This window comes from Bubalus bubalis, chromosome 24 (genome assembly GCF_019923935.1).
Source record: "Bubalus bubalis isolate 160015118507 breed Murrah chromosome 24, NDDB_SH_1, whole genome shotgun sequence".
Lineage (NCBI taxonomy): Eukaryota > Metazoa > Chordata > Mammalia > Artiodactyla > Bovidae > Bubalus > Bubalus bubalis.
In genome coordinates this window covers 16,919,748-16,936,893 of record NC_059180.1, presented here as the reverse complement: position 1 = coordinate 16,936,893, position 17,146 = coordinate 16,919,748, and the positions used below count along the sequence as shown (strand labels likewise).

General features: G+C 52.1%; 1 protein-coding gene across 4 annotated transcripts in view; it reads right to left on the bottom strand.

Annotated features, from left to right (window-relative positions):
- Nucleotides 1-172: 172 nt before the first annotated feature.
- Nucleotides 173-17,146, bottom strand: part of GSG1L (GSG1 like) — a 254,575-nt gene continuing 237,601 nt past the window's right edge. For all 4 annotated transcript variants that reach the window (XM_025274751.3, XM_044935653.2, XM_044935654.2 and 1 more), the window contains one exon: nucleotides 173-3,358. In XM_025274751.3, the coding sequence (XP_025130536.1) occupies nucleotides 3,261-3,358 (98 nt within the window). In that variant the 3' untranslated portion in view covers nucleotides 173-3,260. The remainder of the gene's footprint in view (nucleotides 3,359-17,146) is intronic.

The following is a 17,146-nucleotide window of genomic DNA, read 5'->3' as shown; positions in this document are numbered from 1 at the left end:
CATGGGACTGAATGGCAGTTACTTCTCTCCCCCTGCCCAGCAGGCACTCAAAAGGACTTAAAGCCTGAGTGAGTGGTCCCGTGAGCCTCCCCCGTCCTCCCCATCCCTCTCTGGGCTGAGCAGAGGGTAAGAATGGCCCTTGCTTGAGGCGTCCGCATTCCATCATCACATAGCACTTGCACGATTATTTATTTAATATTTTTCTTTAAGCCAACTTTTTTGCCTTTTAACTTAAATGCCTATTTTGGCTTCATCCTAAGCAATACGTCTGTGAAATCAACGGCACTCGCGTGCCCGTTATACATTTTTTTCCTAATACACAATTTACATAAACACAACTATTAAAATAGATAAAAACTTTGCCCATGTTTCAACAAAAAATCATCTCCCGGACCTCTGTGATCCACTTGGCAACTTCAAAAGGATCCTAGAAGAGAATAAAGAGCTCCAAGGTACCCAGGGCCAGATTCCCATTGGACATGCCCCTGCCCAGTCTGCAGCTGGAGCTGCTGCGGCCGTTTCTTCTCGCCCAGCTGACCTCTTCACCCTGATATGCAAAGCCTTTTTATTTGAGTCCCAGTCTCTCTCCCAGACCCAGCTCCTGCCCCACCCAGTAGGTCCACAATAGTTACTAGATGAATGAATCACTGACTTGATTAACAAATGCATGAATGAATGGGTGAATAAGCACACATCTCCACCTGGGTATCTCCCAGGCACCTGAGACTCAAGACATCTGAACCTGCCCCCACCTCCCCCCAGCCCCTAACCTGAGTGTCATCGCTGACTTTCCCCTCCCACCCTCCCACATCAGCTCATTTTCCCTCCTGAATCTGCCTTCACTGTGCTGTCCCAGGAACTCCACTCTGAACCAGTTCACCCTTTCCCCTCCCTTCACATGTGGTGAGGACAAGGATGGGGGCTGTCCCCCAACATCTGTTCTCTGCCCAGAGCTGCGGAGACCTTCCTGGGATGCTCAGCTGGGTGCTCCCCGCTTTGCCTGAAAGCATCTCCCGCAGATCCTTCCTAAAGAGGCTTCAGTCCCTCCAGCTCCACTAACATCTGCGGCCTGATTTCTCATCTGCTGCCCTTCTTTCTCTCCACATACCTGCCATCTAGACTATCCCAAAGTTCCTATGATGTTCCCAACTTTCTTTCCCTCTACACTCTTGCCTGCCTGACATCTAGACAACGTCATATCTCAGCTTAAATGTCATTTTCCCAAAGGAGCCTCCCACGAGCCCCACTCCCTCCTACAAGCAGGTGCTGCCTATGGGCTTCTGCAGCACACACACCCCCACCCCCGCCAACTTCCCCTCATTGAGAAAACAGCAAACACCGACAGAGCGTTTATGTGCCAGGCTCTGTTCTAAAGGCACGTATATTAGCTCCTTTAACCCTCAGAAGAGCTTTAAGAAGTATGTGAACTGATGATCCCCACATGCCCACAGGGGTGAGGCACAGAGAGGTCAGGTAATGTGCCCCCGATCTCAAGTGGAGGAGCTGGAATCGGCACCCAGGCTGCCTGGTCCCAGAACATTCCACACACTGTTCTGTCTTCACCTGTCTAGTTTGTGTCCTGCCCATCTGTGAGCTTTCTGAGGACAGACACTGTCTCTGAATTAGCATCCTATCTCAAGTGCCTGCCACGGTGTTTGGCACGCAGTAGGAGCACAAGGAATTGTATCATTGAGTAGATGGATACACAGATGGATGGCTGAATAATGAGGGCAGGTGATACGTGAAAGGATGGATGGATGGATGTCTGGTAAAAGGAAGAATGACCACTGATGGGTGGATGAATGGATGGACAAATGGATAGATGGATGGTTATGGATGGATGGATGGATGATGAATGGATTGATGGATAGATGGGTGGATGAATGGATGGACAAATGGATAGATGGATGAATGAATGGATGCGGGGATGGGTTATGGATGGATGGATGGATAGATGGGAAGATGAATAGACAGACAAATGGATAGACAGATGGATGAATGGATGGGGGATGGGGGGTGGATGGATGGATAATGAATGAATGGATGGATAGATGGGTGGATGAATGGACGGACAAATGGATAGATGGATGGATGAATGGATGCAGGGATGGGTTATGGATGGATGGATAGAAGGATAGATGGGTGGATGATGGATGGATGAATGGATTGATGAATGGTTGGTTGGATGATGTGTTTATAGAAGAATGAAGAACAACATTCTCTCCTTGAGGGAAATCTCTAGAAATCCTTTGGGAAGGGACAAGGCCTCTTGGAGTCAGGAGTCCTAATTCAAACCCTTAACACTGCTTTTGCTAGCTCTGTGATCTTGGGCAAGATGCTTCATCTCTGTGACCCTAAGTTCCCTCATCTTCATAATAGGAATCTGTTTCTCCAGGCATCTAAGCCCTAAGGTTTGATATAAATGTGACTCTAGACACAGGGTAAAGGGTCCCCATGGGGGTCAGGGTGGCTGAGGGCCTGGGTTTGAGGGCCTATTTATGGCCCTCTCCAGTGTCCTGCCTGCCTGGCGCCCACCTCCCCACCCTCTGGAATCCAAGAGAGCCTGCCAGCCTGGCTCTATCCTGACCCCATCCCCCCAACCCAGCCTCAGCTACAGGACCATCCCCCTTTCCTCCCACCCACCCACACTTCAGCATCTAACCCTGACCAGCACACTCAGGGCTGTCTCATCTTCAGGCTCCTTAAAGACCTGATAGGATGGGGCCACGAAGGGGCAGCCACAGCCCAGAGAGCAACTGGCCTCCACACATGGCAAGAAAACAGATCCAACAAGCATTTATTGAGTCCCTGCTGTGTGCCTGCAGTGGGACCCTCCCCCGCTGCGGGGCCTAGGCCACAGCCCCTCTTTCAAGAAGCCCCACTCATTCCCTGTCCCCAACAGGGGACCTCCGAGACTTCCTGGCTGGCTCGTGGGTCCCAGCCCTTTAGCGGCCAAGGTCCGTGTCCTTCTCAGCATCCCAGCTGCACCCAGCAGGGCTCTGCACATGACGGAGGCAGGAGTCAGAGTGGCTGTCCCCAGGTCATACTGTGCAGGCCTGTGCAGCCCCTCAGACGCCCTGGCCCCAATTCTAGGACGCTGAGACCCAGGCAGCCGTGGGCAGGGCAGCCCACGTGTCTCCCACGCAGGCTGGCTGAGTTCACAGCACACAGGCCAGGTTCCAAAGGCGCCAGACCAGTGATCCTGTGGCAGGGGGCTGGTGCTGATGATGGCCCGAGGTCTGGAACCAGGCTGTTCACGGTCACACCCAGTGCCCCAGGACCCAGCACTGGCGGTTCAGTTCTGCTGCCTCGTGTGCCGAGCTCCGGGGCCAGGGATCCCCCATGTGTGGCTGGTGTCCTGCCAAGGGGACAGGGTGGTCAGTACTGACAGCTGCCTTCCTCCACCCATGCCCCACCGCCCCCTTCCACTCCCCATCCACCCATCTGTCCACCTACATGCAACTCTCCACCCACTCACTGTTCCATTCAGCATCTCACCATCCACTGACCCAACTCTCCATCTCTGCCACGCCCCCATCAGCCACTCTCTGCCCACCCATCCACCAACACCTAGATATCCGCCTGCCAACACCCGCTGCCATCCACTCACCAACCCACCAATATACCCACCATTCCGCTCACACACTATCCCCACCATGACTCCCCGAGCCTTAAAACCCAGTCAAGCATCTCCCACCTGTCAACACATCACACACCCGCCAACATCCCATCCATCCTCGCAGCATCCCAGAACACTCCCACCAGCCCTGCTCTCCACACACACATCTACCCATCACCCAAAACACCCACCCATCCACCCGCCCGGCCACTTTTCACCTCACCCACCTACTTGTCTGCTTCCCAACCTGCCAACACATCCGCACCCACACGTCAAGTCTCCAGCCCTTAACTCACAGATGTTCTCATCCAACTATTGCCCACTGCCCGACCACCAACCCTGCACACCCACCTGCCCTCGCTTCGCCCACCCCACTCAAGCCATCCACCCACCCTCTTTCCACCCTTCACCCACCCAAAGGCTTCCCCTGTCTCCCACCACCCCCCGACCCCATCAGGCTTCCCTGGGGTCCACTGCGTGCTCCCAATGTGCTCAAGGCGCTATGGGAGGGTTAGAAGGAGAATCATGTAGATGACTCCAGAGCCCCGACCTTACTTGACTCTTACTTGACGCTAACTTGAGCGAGCGAGTGTGTGGACATCCCAAAGCCAGCCCTGAGCTGCTCCCTGGGCCAAGGCTGGTCCTCTATGACCACAGCCTCTGCTCCGCCTGGGCAAGCAGAGGGGCTGGGAGGCTCATCTGATCCAACGTGCATGCTCACTCTTCTGTTTTTCTTGATTCTCGGAAGCTCGCTCCCCTGCCTTCACCCAAGCACCACCTTCAAGTCTTCCTAACTCACTAGACCATTTCCACCTCCAAGCTGGGACCTGCTTCAAATGTCCTTGTACCTACTATCAAACTGAACCCTCAAAGCCCAGCTCAAATCTCTCCTCCTATAGGAAGCCCTCCAGACATCCGCTCTCTGGCCTCAGGGGTCTCCTTCTCTTAAGAGCACCCACCCTGAATGGTGCTCCACCAGCCTTGTCACTATGAGACCATTAGCCCAGGAGAGAGATGGCTCAACCCCTGGAGAACATTCCATGGTGACTCCTTGGAGCCAGAAAGATGAGAACAAAGAGGAACGTGGGGAGGAGAGACTGCCTGGAATGGGGAGTGGGATGGGTGTGAAGGGCGAGGAAGCAAACTAGCCGCAACAGAGCACTTAGAGTCCACACACCATGCTAGGTTGTCCCGAAAAGCCTGAACCCATTTTACAGATGAGGAGACTGAGGCTCAGCCAGCATAAGCAGCCGCCTTAGGATTCACAGCTACACTGCTGCTGGGTTGAATTAATTTCTTCTTGATTCCAAACTTCAGCATTTTTTTTTTTAAATGTGTTCTGCTCAGATAACTTCTCATCCTTTAGGGTCAGACATCCCTCAGAGCAAGCCCCTTGAGGTAGAAATTCCTGCTGAAGCCAAGAATTCTTGCTTGCTCACCTCCAAGGGCGGGCAGCTCATTATTCTCCCTCCATCCCCAAAGCAGCTCTGACTATTGGGAGATTCTTCCTCATAACAAAGGCAGGAAGGGAACAGGCAAAGATGAGGAAGATTGTGCCAATGCTGGGGAGTGTGCACACGTCATTTTTTTTCCCCTTTGGCTTTTCTTCTGTTTTTAATATTCTTTAATGTTGGTGCTTTGCTAATTTTACTAGATTTTTAAAAAGGGGTGGAAAACATTTGGCAAACATTCGGCAAACATTCTGGAATCGTTTGGCCTTAGGAAAATCATTTGTTTTGGCCCCAGTCACTGAAACAGTTGCATTCTTTGAAAGTGCTTGCTGCCAAGATATAGGTGTTGGGATTTTTTTTTTTAATCGAAAAGCAAATATTTGGTGTACAGAAAGGTTTGATTGTTTTTCTAAATGAGTATTTAGAAATGATTGTAGTTGCTCTTACAGTTGCCAACTAGCAGAACCTTGGAGAGTTTGATGGAACAGAGGGAAAGTGATCATGTGTTTTTAGGGGAAAGGAGGGGCCGTGATCCTTATCCTTCTTCGAGTAAAAATCAGGCTTCCTAGGACTTCCTTGCTGGTCTTAAGAATTTGCCTTCCAGCGCAGGGGACGTGGGTTTGATCCTTGGCCAAGGAACTGAGATCCCAGGTGCCGCAGGACAACTAAGCCCGCCGGCCACAAGCAGGAGACCGGGGTTCAATCCCTGGGTCGGGAAGACCCCCAGGAGGAGGGCACGGCAACCCTCCCCAGTATTCTTGCCTGGAGAATCCCATGGACAGAAGAGCCTGGCAGGCTATAGTCCATGGGGTCGCAAAGAGTCAGACACCCCTGAGCAAGTAAACGGCAGAGCTCGTGCAGCCTGGATCCCGAGCCACAACTGGAGAGAAACCTGAGCGCCGCAACCGGAAGATCTCACATGCTGCGGCCAAGACCTGATGCAGCCCAAAGTAAATAAATACATATCTTTTAAAAAAATCAAATACAGGGGATTCTCTGGCTGTCCAATGGTTCGAGCTCTGCACCCTCACTGCTCAGGGCTGCAAGCCACACAGCGAGGCCAAAACAAAAATCAAGCTTCCTGTTCCCTGGATCCCAGGAGAGGCTTGGGATCCAGAGTCATTTACAGTGGGAGGAGCCCTGTCCTCACCACGTACCCCACTGGCCTACCACGACTCCCCACTCAGTTCTTCTCTGGGGCCCTTTACAATGGGGTCAATCACCAGCCAGGGGGGAAAAAATCTTTATGTTACAGATCAGGGAATCCCACCTTAACATGTCCACTGGGCCCAAACCAATGACATAACAGGGTGAAGCGGTCAGAAGCAGCCTTTCCTTAGCTCTGGCCAACTGTTGCCCCAGGGAATGTGGGCTCCGATCTTCCAAAACGCTCAGAGAAACTGACAATCCGGATTTTGAAATCAAATCTCCTGGCTTCTAAGTGATTTTAAAGGGCTTTTCAAGGGCTTCCTGGTGGCTCAGTAGTAAAGAATTTGCCTGCAACAGGAGTTACAGTTTCTTCCCCCTGGGTTGGGAAGATCCCCTAGAGGAGGGCATGGCAACCCCCTCTAGTGTTCTTGCCTGGAGAATCCCATGGACAGAGGAGCCTGGTGGGCTGCAGTCCATAGAGTTGCAAAAAGTCGAACATGACTGAAGCGACTTAGCATGCACACAAGGCTTTTAAAGCATTTAAAACCACCGGTGGGCCAAGCAGCATCTCCCAGGCTGGACTCAGCCTGCAGGAGCCACTTCTGACCTCTGACTGCTCCCTGGCCTGCATCTTTGTCCCCTGACTCTATTCCATGGCTTTGCGCATTCTGGTCCCTGGGCCATGTGCTCTTCCCTGCTGTCCTCTGGCTGTTGAGCCCCCAGGTCCTCACCCAAATGCTCCCTCCTCTGCAAAGCACTCCATGGACCTCTGCACCCGTACACCACGCTGCACGTCATTCTCTCCCGTGATTGTCACTTTCTGTTGTCAAGATCCCTGCCACTAACCTGGGGAGACTCAGTGCTGGTGGGGACTGAGTCTGCTCCATCCTGGAGCCTGCAGACCCCAGCAGCTGGCTGGGCCCAGAGCAAGTCCTGAGCTCATAAATGAATAAATCACTCAGGAGGAGGATGGAGTGATCCCTGCACTGGAGGCCTAGGCTCCCCCCATCTTCCCAGATCAAATGGACATATTCTCTGTACATTTGAGAGGCTCTTCGCTCAGCCTCTCCTCCTTTGGGTACAGGCTTGTGGGGCGGGGGTGAATTGTACTTGGAGTCCGATCATCAGAGGTTCAAATCCAGGCTCTGCCAATAACAAGCTGAGCGACTTTTTTTTTTTAAGCTGTTTGACTTTTGACAAGTGGCTTCACCTCTCTGGGCCTGCAAATGGATGTTAGTTGTAAAGGCATCAGCAGACCCAGCAAGCCCCCCTGCTAGAAGCCCTCTACTATGCAACCTCAGAGAGATGTAAAAATAACAAATGCTCAGGATAGAGGGGGTTGAGGTTCAGCCACCTTTCTTCACAGATGAGCAGGCCAAGGTCCATAGGTGGGAAGAGATTTGTCCAAGGCCTCACCCAGACGGTTGGCTGCAAGTACTGTGTTTTAAATCCCCTTGGAACCTCCCAGCATAGCAGAGTAGTCAACCCATGGGAGGTTCTCATAAGTTGTGATTTATCTTCTCTTTTTAGTCGAGATATTAAACATGAAGTTTTTTTTAACATTTGGTCTCTTCCAGTCCTAACATCACAATCCCTTAGTGGGGAATCACCATCTTGAAATTCCCCAAGGCACTGAGATCCCAAGAGATCAGCTCTTAGCTCTGTTGAAATGTATGAAATTGCAATCACTGTTCCAAAACAAATTCATTGGGTTGGAAGGGCCCGTTGAGACCAAGAATGGCATCACCAACACGCAGAAAGGGAAATCGGGACAATCAGAGGGGAAGTGACTTGTCCAAGGTGCTCTGAAGCTGGTAGAGGAATCAGTGAGGGTGGGGAGATGTCTGGTGTTGGCATTCTTGACCCCATAGGAGCCGCGCCTGATACAGAAGAGCCAGATGGACCGCACCATCCGCTGTCCAAGGTGCTGACTTACTCTCCCCAGGACTCATGGGTCATATCCAGAGCCTACTGTCCCGGCTGCCCAATCTGGAACTCTTACCTCCAGACAGATATAGGATGTGGGAGAGAGATAGGGAGATGGATCAAGGTTGGCACTGAGCTGTCTGGCTTTGGATACCCTTCCAGCTAGTGATGTTATCACTCCTCTGCCACGGCCACCTGACTGCCTCTCCAAGTCAACCCTGCTCCGTCAATCTCTACCCTGAGGGTGCTTCTGAGACTCTATCATATTTGGTAATATCTGGTCACTTGTTTCGTTCCATTTTCCTTTTCTAGGCTGTATACAACCCAAGGACACAGACTAGCTCTGCTTTTATTCATCATCGTGTCCCCAGCACCCAGCACAATTTCACACACAGTGTTGAGAGCATAGATTTGTTGAAAGAACAAACGATGGAGGACTAGGGAAGAAGAGCAGGTTTGTGTGGGATTCCTGCTAGGGGGAAGGCTGGGTTTTCCAGTCTGCTTTGGGGGTGGCTTGTCCTAGGAGATCAAATGGAATTCCATCCCTCTCTTCATTCGAGTCTAGCTTCTGGGGACTGACCATTTTACATTCTCTTCATCTCTTTTCCACACTTGGGATCAGGCTGAGTCCACGGGACCTGCCACCTCTCCCCAGAGCCACTGATTCCTTCGTTTCCTTGTTTGCTGAGCACCTACTCTGTGTCAGCCTCCCCACTGGGTGCTGGGTCTGGAGACATGAGTGAGATGCAGACCTGTCCTCTGAATGCCCACAGCCTAGGGAGGGGGAAGAGACGACAAGAGCAGGACTGCCCTGGTGGTGCAGTGGATAAGAATCCGTCTGCCAGTGCAGGGGACACAGGTTTGATTCCTGGTCTGGGAAGATCCCACATGCCGAGGAGCAACAAAGCCCATGCAACACAGCTACTGAGCCCGAGCTCTGGAGCCTGTGCTTTGTAACAAGAGAAGCCGCTGCAATGAGAGGCCTGTGCCCCACAGCTAGAAAGCAGCTCCAGCTCACCACAAACAGAGAAAAACCCGAGTGAAGCAACGAAGACCCAGTGCAGCCAGAAATAAATTTAAAAAGAGAAAGAGATGACAGGAGAAAACATTCCTCCAGTTCTCACTGTGCCAGGGAGCCACTCACTGTGCCCTGCGTTCATTGACTCATTCAATCGTCAGAAATGGAAGTTAGGTGCCATCACTATGCCCATCATACAGATGAAGAAACCCAGGTCCAGACAGGTTACATCCTTGAGGTTTGACCCCTAGAGGCTGGGCTTGGAAACACTGTAAACCTCTCTCTCATCTATTCAAATGTCAGGGCAGGGAAATGCAGAGGTGAACACAACCTCCTCTGTTGGGACTGGAGAGGGGGTTGATTGCTAGCTACTCTTGGACATCTGACCTAGACTTGGAAAGCCCCATGAAGCTCAAAATTCCACTGGTAGATTTTTTTTTTTTTTTTTTGCCAAACGGAGGCGGGGAGCAGGTCACTTCAGGCAGAAGGAACAGAGTGTGAAATAGGTCCTTGGCAGGTAAATGAAGCTTTTTGGAGGTGTGAAAAACATAGCGATGGTGGCCGGAGGAAGGTAAGATGGTCTGTAAGGCTGGAAAGCCCGGCACACAGGGCTGGAGGGGTAAGGAGCAGAGGGCTGCAACTGCAAAGATGCTGGGTGCCAGGTGTAAGCGACCCGGCAGCCCCCCAGGGGGTACAGGGTTCCTCCTGTACCTGGGGTTTCTTCTGCGTCATCAGACTTACCTGATGCAGATTCCTGGCCTGCCCCTAACTATAGGGGGGCAAAAATGGACATAAAGAAGAACAATGACCCAGCTTGAGCTTGGAGTCACCCAGACTTGTGAGCCAAGAAAAATAACATTGTTGCTCGAAATCCAAGGAACTTAGGATGAAGTGAGCTGGACCATTCACTGGAAAGGTCCTGAGGAGCAACCCTGTTTCAGGCACGAATGTGGTGACAAGGTCCCCGTCCTCCTGACATTTCCATTCCAGTGGGGAGAGAGTTAGCAGAGAAGGGTTCCGAGAGTGCTGAGTGACTGAAAGAAAGCTGAAGCAGGGGTGGGATGGTGGGAGAAGGCTTCTTGGGAATGTCCGGGAGGAGTCGGCACAGACCTGACACCTACCCCACCAAGGATGCTCTCATGGGAGGGTTTGAGCTGGAAGCAGGTGAAGAAGATATGATTCAGATTGTGTCTTTGGGGGATGCATGGGAAGAGACATGACTCCAGAAGCAGCAATTTCCACCCAGAAGCTGCTGAATAGCCCAGTGAGTGAGTGATAGTCCTTTCAGTCATGTCCGACTCTGCAATGCTGTGGACTGTAGCCCGCCAGGCTCCTCTGTCCATGGGATTCTCCAGGCAAGAATACTGGAGTGGGCTGCCATTCCCTTCTCCAGGGAATCTTCCCAACCCAGGGATCAAACATGGGTCTCCTGAATTGCAGAGATTCTTTACCATCTGAGCTACCAGGGAAGCCTGCTGCTGCTAAGTCGCTTCAGTCATGTCCAACTCTGTGCGACCCCAGAAACGGCAGCCCACCAGGATCCCCTGTCCTTGGGATTCTCCAGGCAAGAACACTGGAGTGGGTTGCCATTTCCTTCTCCAATGCATGAAAGTGAAAAGTGAAAGTGAAGTCGCTCAGCTGTGTCCAACTCTTAGCAACCCCATGGACTGCAGCCTACCAGGCTCCTCTGTCCATGGGATTTTCCAGGCAAGAGTACTGGAGTGGGTTGCCATTACCTTCTCCAGGGAATCTTCCCAACCCAGGGATCGAACATGGGTCTCCTGCATTGCAGAGATTCTTTACCATCTGAGCCACCAGGGAAGCAGAGCAGGTGACAAAATGAAGACTCCCTCCTGGCAGGAGCCTGGGGCCAGGTGTTGCTCAGAGTCTGGTCCATGGAGCAGCAGAAGCAGCAGCCCTGGAAATGCAGGATCCCACACTCCACCCTCCTCAGCCGGAAACTCCAGCGGGGCCCGGGAATCTGTGTTCCAAGAAGCCGGAAACTCTGAGGTGGGACTGGGAAATCCGTGTTTCAAGGAGTCTTCCAGGGGATTCTGATACTGATGCTGGCTTGGCTCTCTCTACCTCACTGCCAGGGTCTCAGAAACCTGCAAGCTGTGTGCCCAGCAAGCTGGCATTGATATTTATTTCAGAAATATTGTCTGTTTCTATTTTAATAAAGGAAGCCAACTCAGGCAGTACTATATTGGATCTGATTTTGGTCTAATAAAAATGCCAAGTTGCTCCGAGCCCAGAAAAGTCTTCCTTGAAATTCCCTCTGCTATTCTGAGGGCAGCAGCGGCAGAGACACGTCTAGACAGAGCTCTCAGAAGCCACCTCTGTACCCGGCAAGTGACAGCCTCTCAGCCAGCTCAGCCTCACAGACACACCTGGCAAAGTCAGAAGCTTGTCTTGGGCATTGAACTTGACAGCTGCAATCAGCTGCAAACCCCAGTTGCCCCTAAAAGGAAGACTCAAACACCTGGACCATATGGCAGCATCGCCTCCATGAAATGTCACATCTGAGGAGCTCCTGAGCTCGCTGGTGGCACTGCAGAGCCCCAAAGGTAGGTTTCAAAACCAAACGCTTTGCTCAGAAAAAAAAAAATAAATAAGTGGCAGAATCTATATCACAGTAGCCCCAGAAAAAAAATAGCAACTTTTAGAACAGTTAAGAAAAGCAAAAGTTCATGTAACTGTTTATATAAAAGTGAGTTCTCAAGGGGGATACAGTGTGAGAAAATGAGAAGTTTAAAGCAGTAATTGAGCACCTACTGTGTGCCATGCACTGTTCTAGGCTCTCAGGATACAGGTGTGAACAAAACAGAAGATAAGGCACCTAGGATTTCCCTGGTGGTCCAGTGATTAAGAATGTACCTGCCAATGCAAAGGACACGGGTTTCAATCCCTGGTCTGGGAAAATCCCACATGCCTCAGGGCGAATAAAGCCACAACTACTGAGCCTGTGCTCTAGAGCCCTCGGGCTGCAAATACCAAAGCCCGTGCGCCTAGAGTTTGTGCTCTGCAGCAAGAGAAGCCATCGCAAAGAGAAGCCTGCACAATGCAATTAGAGAGTAGCCCCTGCTCGCCACAACTAGAGAAAGCTTGCACGCAGCAACAAAGACCCAGCACAGCCAAAAAGAAGTGATAAATTAATTAATTATATTATTATATAATATATATATATATATATATATATTGGCTCAGTGGGTAAAGAATCTGCCTGCAATGCAGGAGACACAAGAGACGCAGGTTTGATCCCTGGGTTGGGAAGATCCCCTGGAGAAGGGCACGGCAACCCACTCCAGTATTCTTGCCTGGAGGGTACCATGGACAGAGGAGCCTGGCAGGCTCCTCTAATATTACATATTAATATGTAATATTAATTAATTGATAAATTATTAATTAAGAAGAGACAGGGTGCCTAATCTCATGGAACCCAGTGGAGAAAGGCAACAAAACCAAAACCAGGTGTGCAAATATAATTTCAAAGAGGTACGGACACAGTGAAGAAAACAGTGATTGACAGGGGAAGCTGGTGCGGGTTAGGGGAGCTTCTCTGAGCAAGTGGCCTTCAGCTGAGATTAGAGAGGAGACAGAGCCAGCCAAACAAAGATTTAGAGGAAGAGCATTCCAGGTGGCGAGAAGGACATGTGCAAAGGTCCTGGGGTGGGGGTGGGGAATGAGTTTTACTTGTGCAAGAAAGAGAAAGGCCATGGTGGTTGGAGCCAAATGAGGCAGGGGAGAGAGGGAAGAGATGAGGTGAGGAGTTTGGGGGCCAGAGCAGGAACAGCCTGGTTCCCAGGATAAAGGGAAAGAGTTACATGCCAAGCTGAGCCATCCTGCCCAGAGATCCCATCAGAAATCTTGACAAAGTCAGTCCACGTCTCAGAGCCTCAGTCTCGCCGTTTGTACAATAAGAACAACTACCCCTCCTTCCCAGGGCTGTGCCAGCGGCTATGAAGTGCTCAGCAGAACCTGCACTCAGTAAGTGTTTAATAACGCGGGCTCCCTGGCACTCCTTCTCCCCCGTGCCTCCTGCTGGGGAGTCAGGCCACCACCAGATCTGAACAGTTGCTCGGCACAGAAATATTGCAAAATGCATCCAGGCCTTTCCAAAACATTTTCTTGGCCCAAACTCCACCAGCAGCTAAGAGGCCACATTCTGCAGATGGTGTCATTTCCCTGGATGGTGGTATCAGGCTGCTCTCTAGCCCATGACCCATGTGAGAACCCAGTCCATTGTGGCTGGGCCCTGCACCCCCAAAGGCCGCCTGGGGTATGCATGGGGTATGGCAGACCATCCCTGATGACTCGGGGTATGGGCTCTGGAACCAGACAGGCTGGGCACACATCCACTTCCTGGCACAACCATAACCTCCCTGGGCCTCACTTTCCCTGTCTGTAAAATGGGTCTATCAGTTCAGTTCAGTTCAGTAGCTCAGTTGTGACTGACTGTTTGTGACCCCATGGACTGCAGCACGCCAGGCTTCCCTGTTCATCACCAACTCCTGGAGCTTGCTCAAACTCACGTCCATCAAGTCGGTGATGCCATCCAACCAACTCACCCTCTGTCACGCCCTTCTCCTCCTGCCTTCCCAGAATCAGGGCCTTTTCCAGTGAGTCAGTTCTTCACATCAGGTAGCCAAAGTATTGGAGCTTCAGCTTCACCCATCAGTCCTTCCAATGAATATTCAGGACTGATTTCCTTTAGGATGGACTGGTTTGATCTCCTTGCAGTCCAAGAGACCGTCAAGAGCCTTCTTCAACACTACAGTTCAAAAGCATCAATTCTTCAGCGCTCAGCTTTTTTTATGGTCCAACTCTCACATATGTTTGGGGTTAGATGAGAGGGAGAAGATCAACGTAAAGTCCTCAGAGCATCCACAAGGGTGAGATATTGCCATCAGACCTGGTGGGGCTGACGGAGCTCTTCCGGTTGGCTGTTTTCCTCATTAAGTCCAGGTATCATCATTATAGCTGTAGAATTCAACCAAGCCGGAATGCCTGGAAACGAAGTACCCCTCTCTTTCCTCTTCTCCACCCCTCCCTCACTCAGCAGGATGAGGCGCCTGGCCTCGTGTCACAGTGGCGGCGCTGACCCCACGGTGGCTCTGGCCAACACTACAGCAGTGCTTTGGGAGCTCCCGGGCCCAGACTCCGCTTCTTCATCTCCATGTTCCAGAGCCCTGCATGCAACGCCCAGCCCAGAGAAGCGTCTTTAGCAAAGATGTGTTGAATACGTGAGTGAATCAATGACTTTCACGTGGCCACACACAGCCCACTTCAGGACAATGACAGTGACCAGGGTCCTCCAGCCAGCATCCTGCCCACACTCTGCTGCCCCTGCCCTCAGCTCCAACAGCAGACCGGGTCTTTCTCTACCTCACTGTTCGAACTCTGAGTCCCCAGCGCCTCCACTGGTTCCAGGGGAAAGACAGCCAACCCACTAGCTTGGCTACCTGATGAAAGGCACACCTGGCAGAGGCACTGTGGGGTCCACACTTCCTTTCTTCCCCAAGAAGCTGGGGTTTGAAAAACCTCTGGGAGCCGCAGCCCCTTCTCCACCAGCTTCCCTGCTTCTCATTCTCTTTTTAAAAGCTACCTAATTTTTTACAGTAATTTTATTTATTTATTTATTGTCCATACCACACAGCACGTGGGTGTCCCCCGGCCAGGGATCAAACCTATGCCCCCTGCATAGGAAGCACAGAGTTTTAACCACTGGACCACCAGAGAAGCCCTTCCATGGTTCTCTTTGAGCCCCAGGGTGTTAGGACCTCGTGGCTTCTCCATCTCTCCCCACCCTATATGACCCTAGACCATCTCAGCAGTCCCCCAGCTTCAACGGCCTCTGTTTTCAACCTTACACACCCCTAAAACTCTACACAGATGCCGTATCATTGCATCCCCCTCAAACTCATCCTCTCCATTTCCATCAGTGGGTGACATCTGACCCTTGACAGCTGACTAGAAACTTCCGAGCATATCTTAGGTTCCTGGCCCGCTCCTCACCTCCAATCAGACAAGCTGATGTTGTGGGTGCCCCCTCCCCCCAAGTGAAGCATGTTGCTCACCTCCTGTGGAGACTTCCTCCAATCCACCCCAGGAGATTCATGCACCCCAGCCCACCCCACTCCAGCAGCCCTCACACAAGGCCCAAGGAGAGTTGCTGTCATGGCTGGGGGGATAACTCAGACCACGTGCTCTGCCCTGGCTCCCCGAGTCCCCCAGCGGAGGCTCTGCTGATGACCACTTGGAAGGTGACTTTCACCTGCCACTGCCTTTCCCTGCGGAGCCTGCCTGCCGGGCGCCTATTTGCACTTTCTGGGATGCCCCACATAAGGCACTTGCTGTTGAATCTTCATCTCGGGATCTGCTCTGGAGGAACACAAACAGGCACTCTGACAGCTCTTCCAGCAAAAGGTTTTTGAATTCACCCACTTTTATCTCTGCTGTCGCAGGTCAGGCCACCATCACTCCTGGGATGATGGCGACGGCGTCTAAGCTCTTCTCCTGGTCTCTCTCTTCCTCCCCTTCTGTCCTTTTTTCCACAGTGCATATGGATAGAAGGAGGACGGGTAGACATGGGTATGGATAAAGATGATGTAGATACAGATACAGATAAATAACCTGGGTAAGGGGCTTCCCAGGTGGCCCACTAGCTCAGACTCCTCATTTCCCAATGCAGGGGCACTGGGTTCAATCCCTGGTGAGGGAACTAGACTCTACATGAGGCAACTAACAGCCCTCATGACACAACCAAGAGTCTGCATGCCACAACTTAAGATCCCATGTGCCACAATAAGACACGGTGCAGCCAAATAAAAACTAAATACTAAAAAAAAAAAAGAGAGAATAACTTGGGTACATCTCTTCCCTGCTCAAAATGCCCCTGGGCTCCCCACTGCAGAGCCAACTCCTTCACGTGGTCCCACCTCCTGGGTCCCCCAGCCCCATCCTCCTGCCCGCCATCCATCCCCACCTCCCCATTGCTCTCCCCACCCCAGCCACGAGGCCTCCAGGGCTGGCTGTCCCTACCCTGGGGACCTGCCACCTGCCACCCCTCTGCCCAGAAGGCTCTTTGGCTGACTCCTTCTCACTCCTTAAGTCCCCGTTCCAGCCGCTCCTCAAAGAAGTGGCTCTAAAGGGGTCTCCTGGATCCCGCTTTATCATCTCATTCCTTAGCTCTTGAGATCGTCTTATTTGTTTCTGAGTTCACATCTCACTTGATTCTCTCCTCTAGACTCCCCGCCTCACAGGCAGGGGCTTTGTCTGACCTGGCTCCTGGGTGCATCTCTAGCGCCAAGATGGAGGGCCTGCACAGCTCAGTATTTGTTGGGGGCACAAAAGAAGGAATTCTCCACGGGCTGTTGACCCGGGGAATGCACCTGATGCTTGGGAGGTGAAGTGAGTGCCGGGGCTGGGCTAGGGATGCAGGGCTTCTGCAGCTCCCCTGAGCTTGGCTGTCCCCACTCTCTAACCCAGGGCTTGCATTCAGGGCCAGACACTCCTTCAATTCTTTCTTCCATCCTCAGGCCTCAGGGATCTGGCCTTTCCTCCTCCTGTCTCCCAGCTGCCCCCAAGACAAGCCCCATGACCTCTTTCCACCCAGGGCTTCCTGCCGCTCTGCAGGGCTCCCCTGGGAGGGGGCGATGCTAGGTCCAAGCAGGGAGTCGGTGGTGCTCTGGGGTGGGGCTCTGAACATGCCAGGGCTCTCAGCCCATCCCTAGCATGTGCTTCCTGCTCTCCTCTGTTATCAGAGGAGATCACACTTCCCAGCCGCCTCCGTGCCCTGGTTCCTGACCTCTTCCTCCAGGAAGCCCCCATCCTGACACCTGACATGAAACCACAGTATATGTGCCCACCGCGCACCCCAGTTCCTCAGGCAAGCAGTTAGCATTCTGACCACCTTCCTGGACTGGTGCCTCCCCGAGGAGCCTCTTCCTTCAGCATGGAGACCAGACCCTCTCCTCCTCCCCA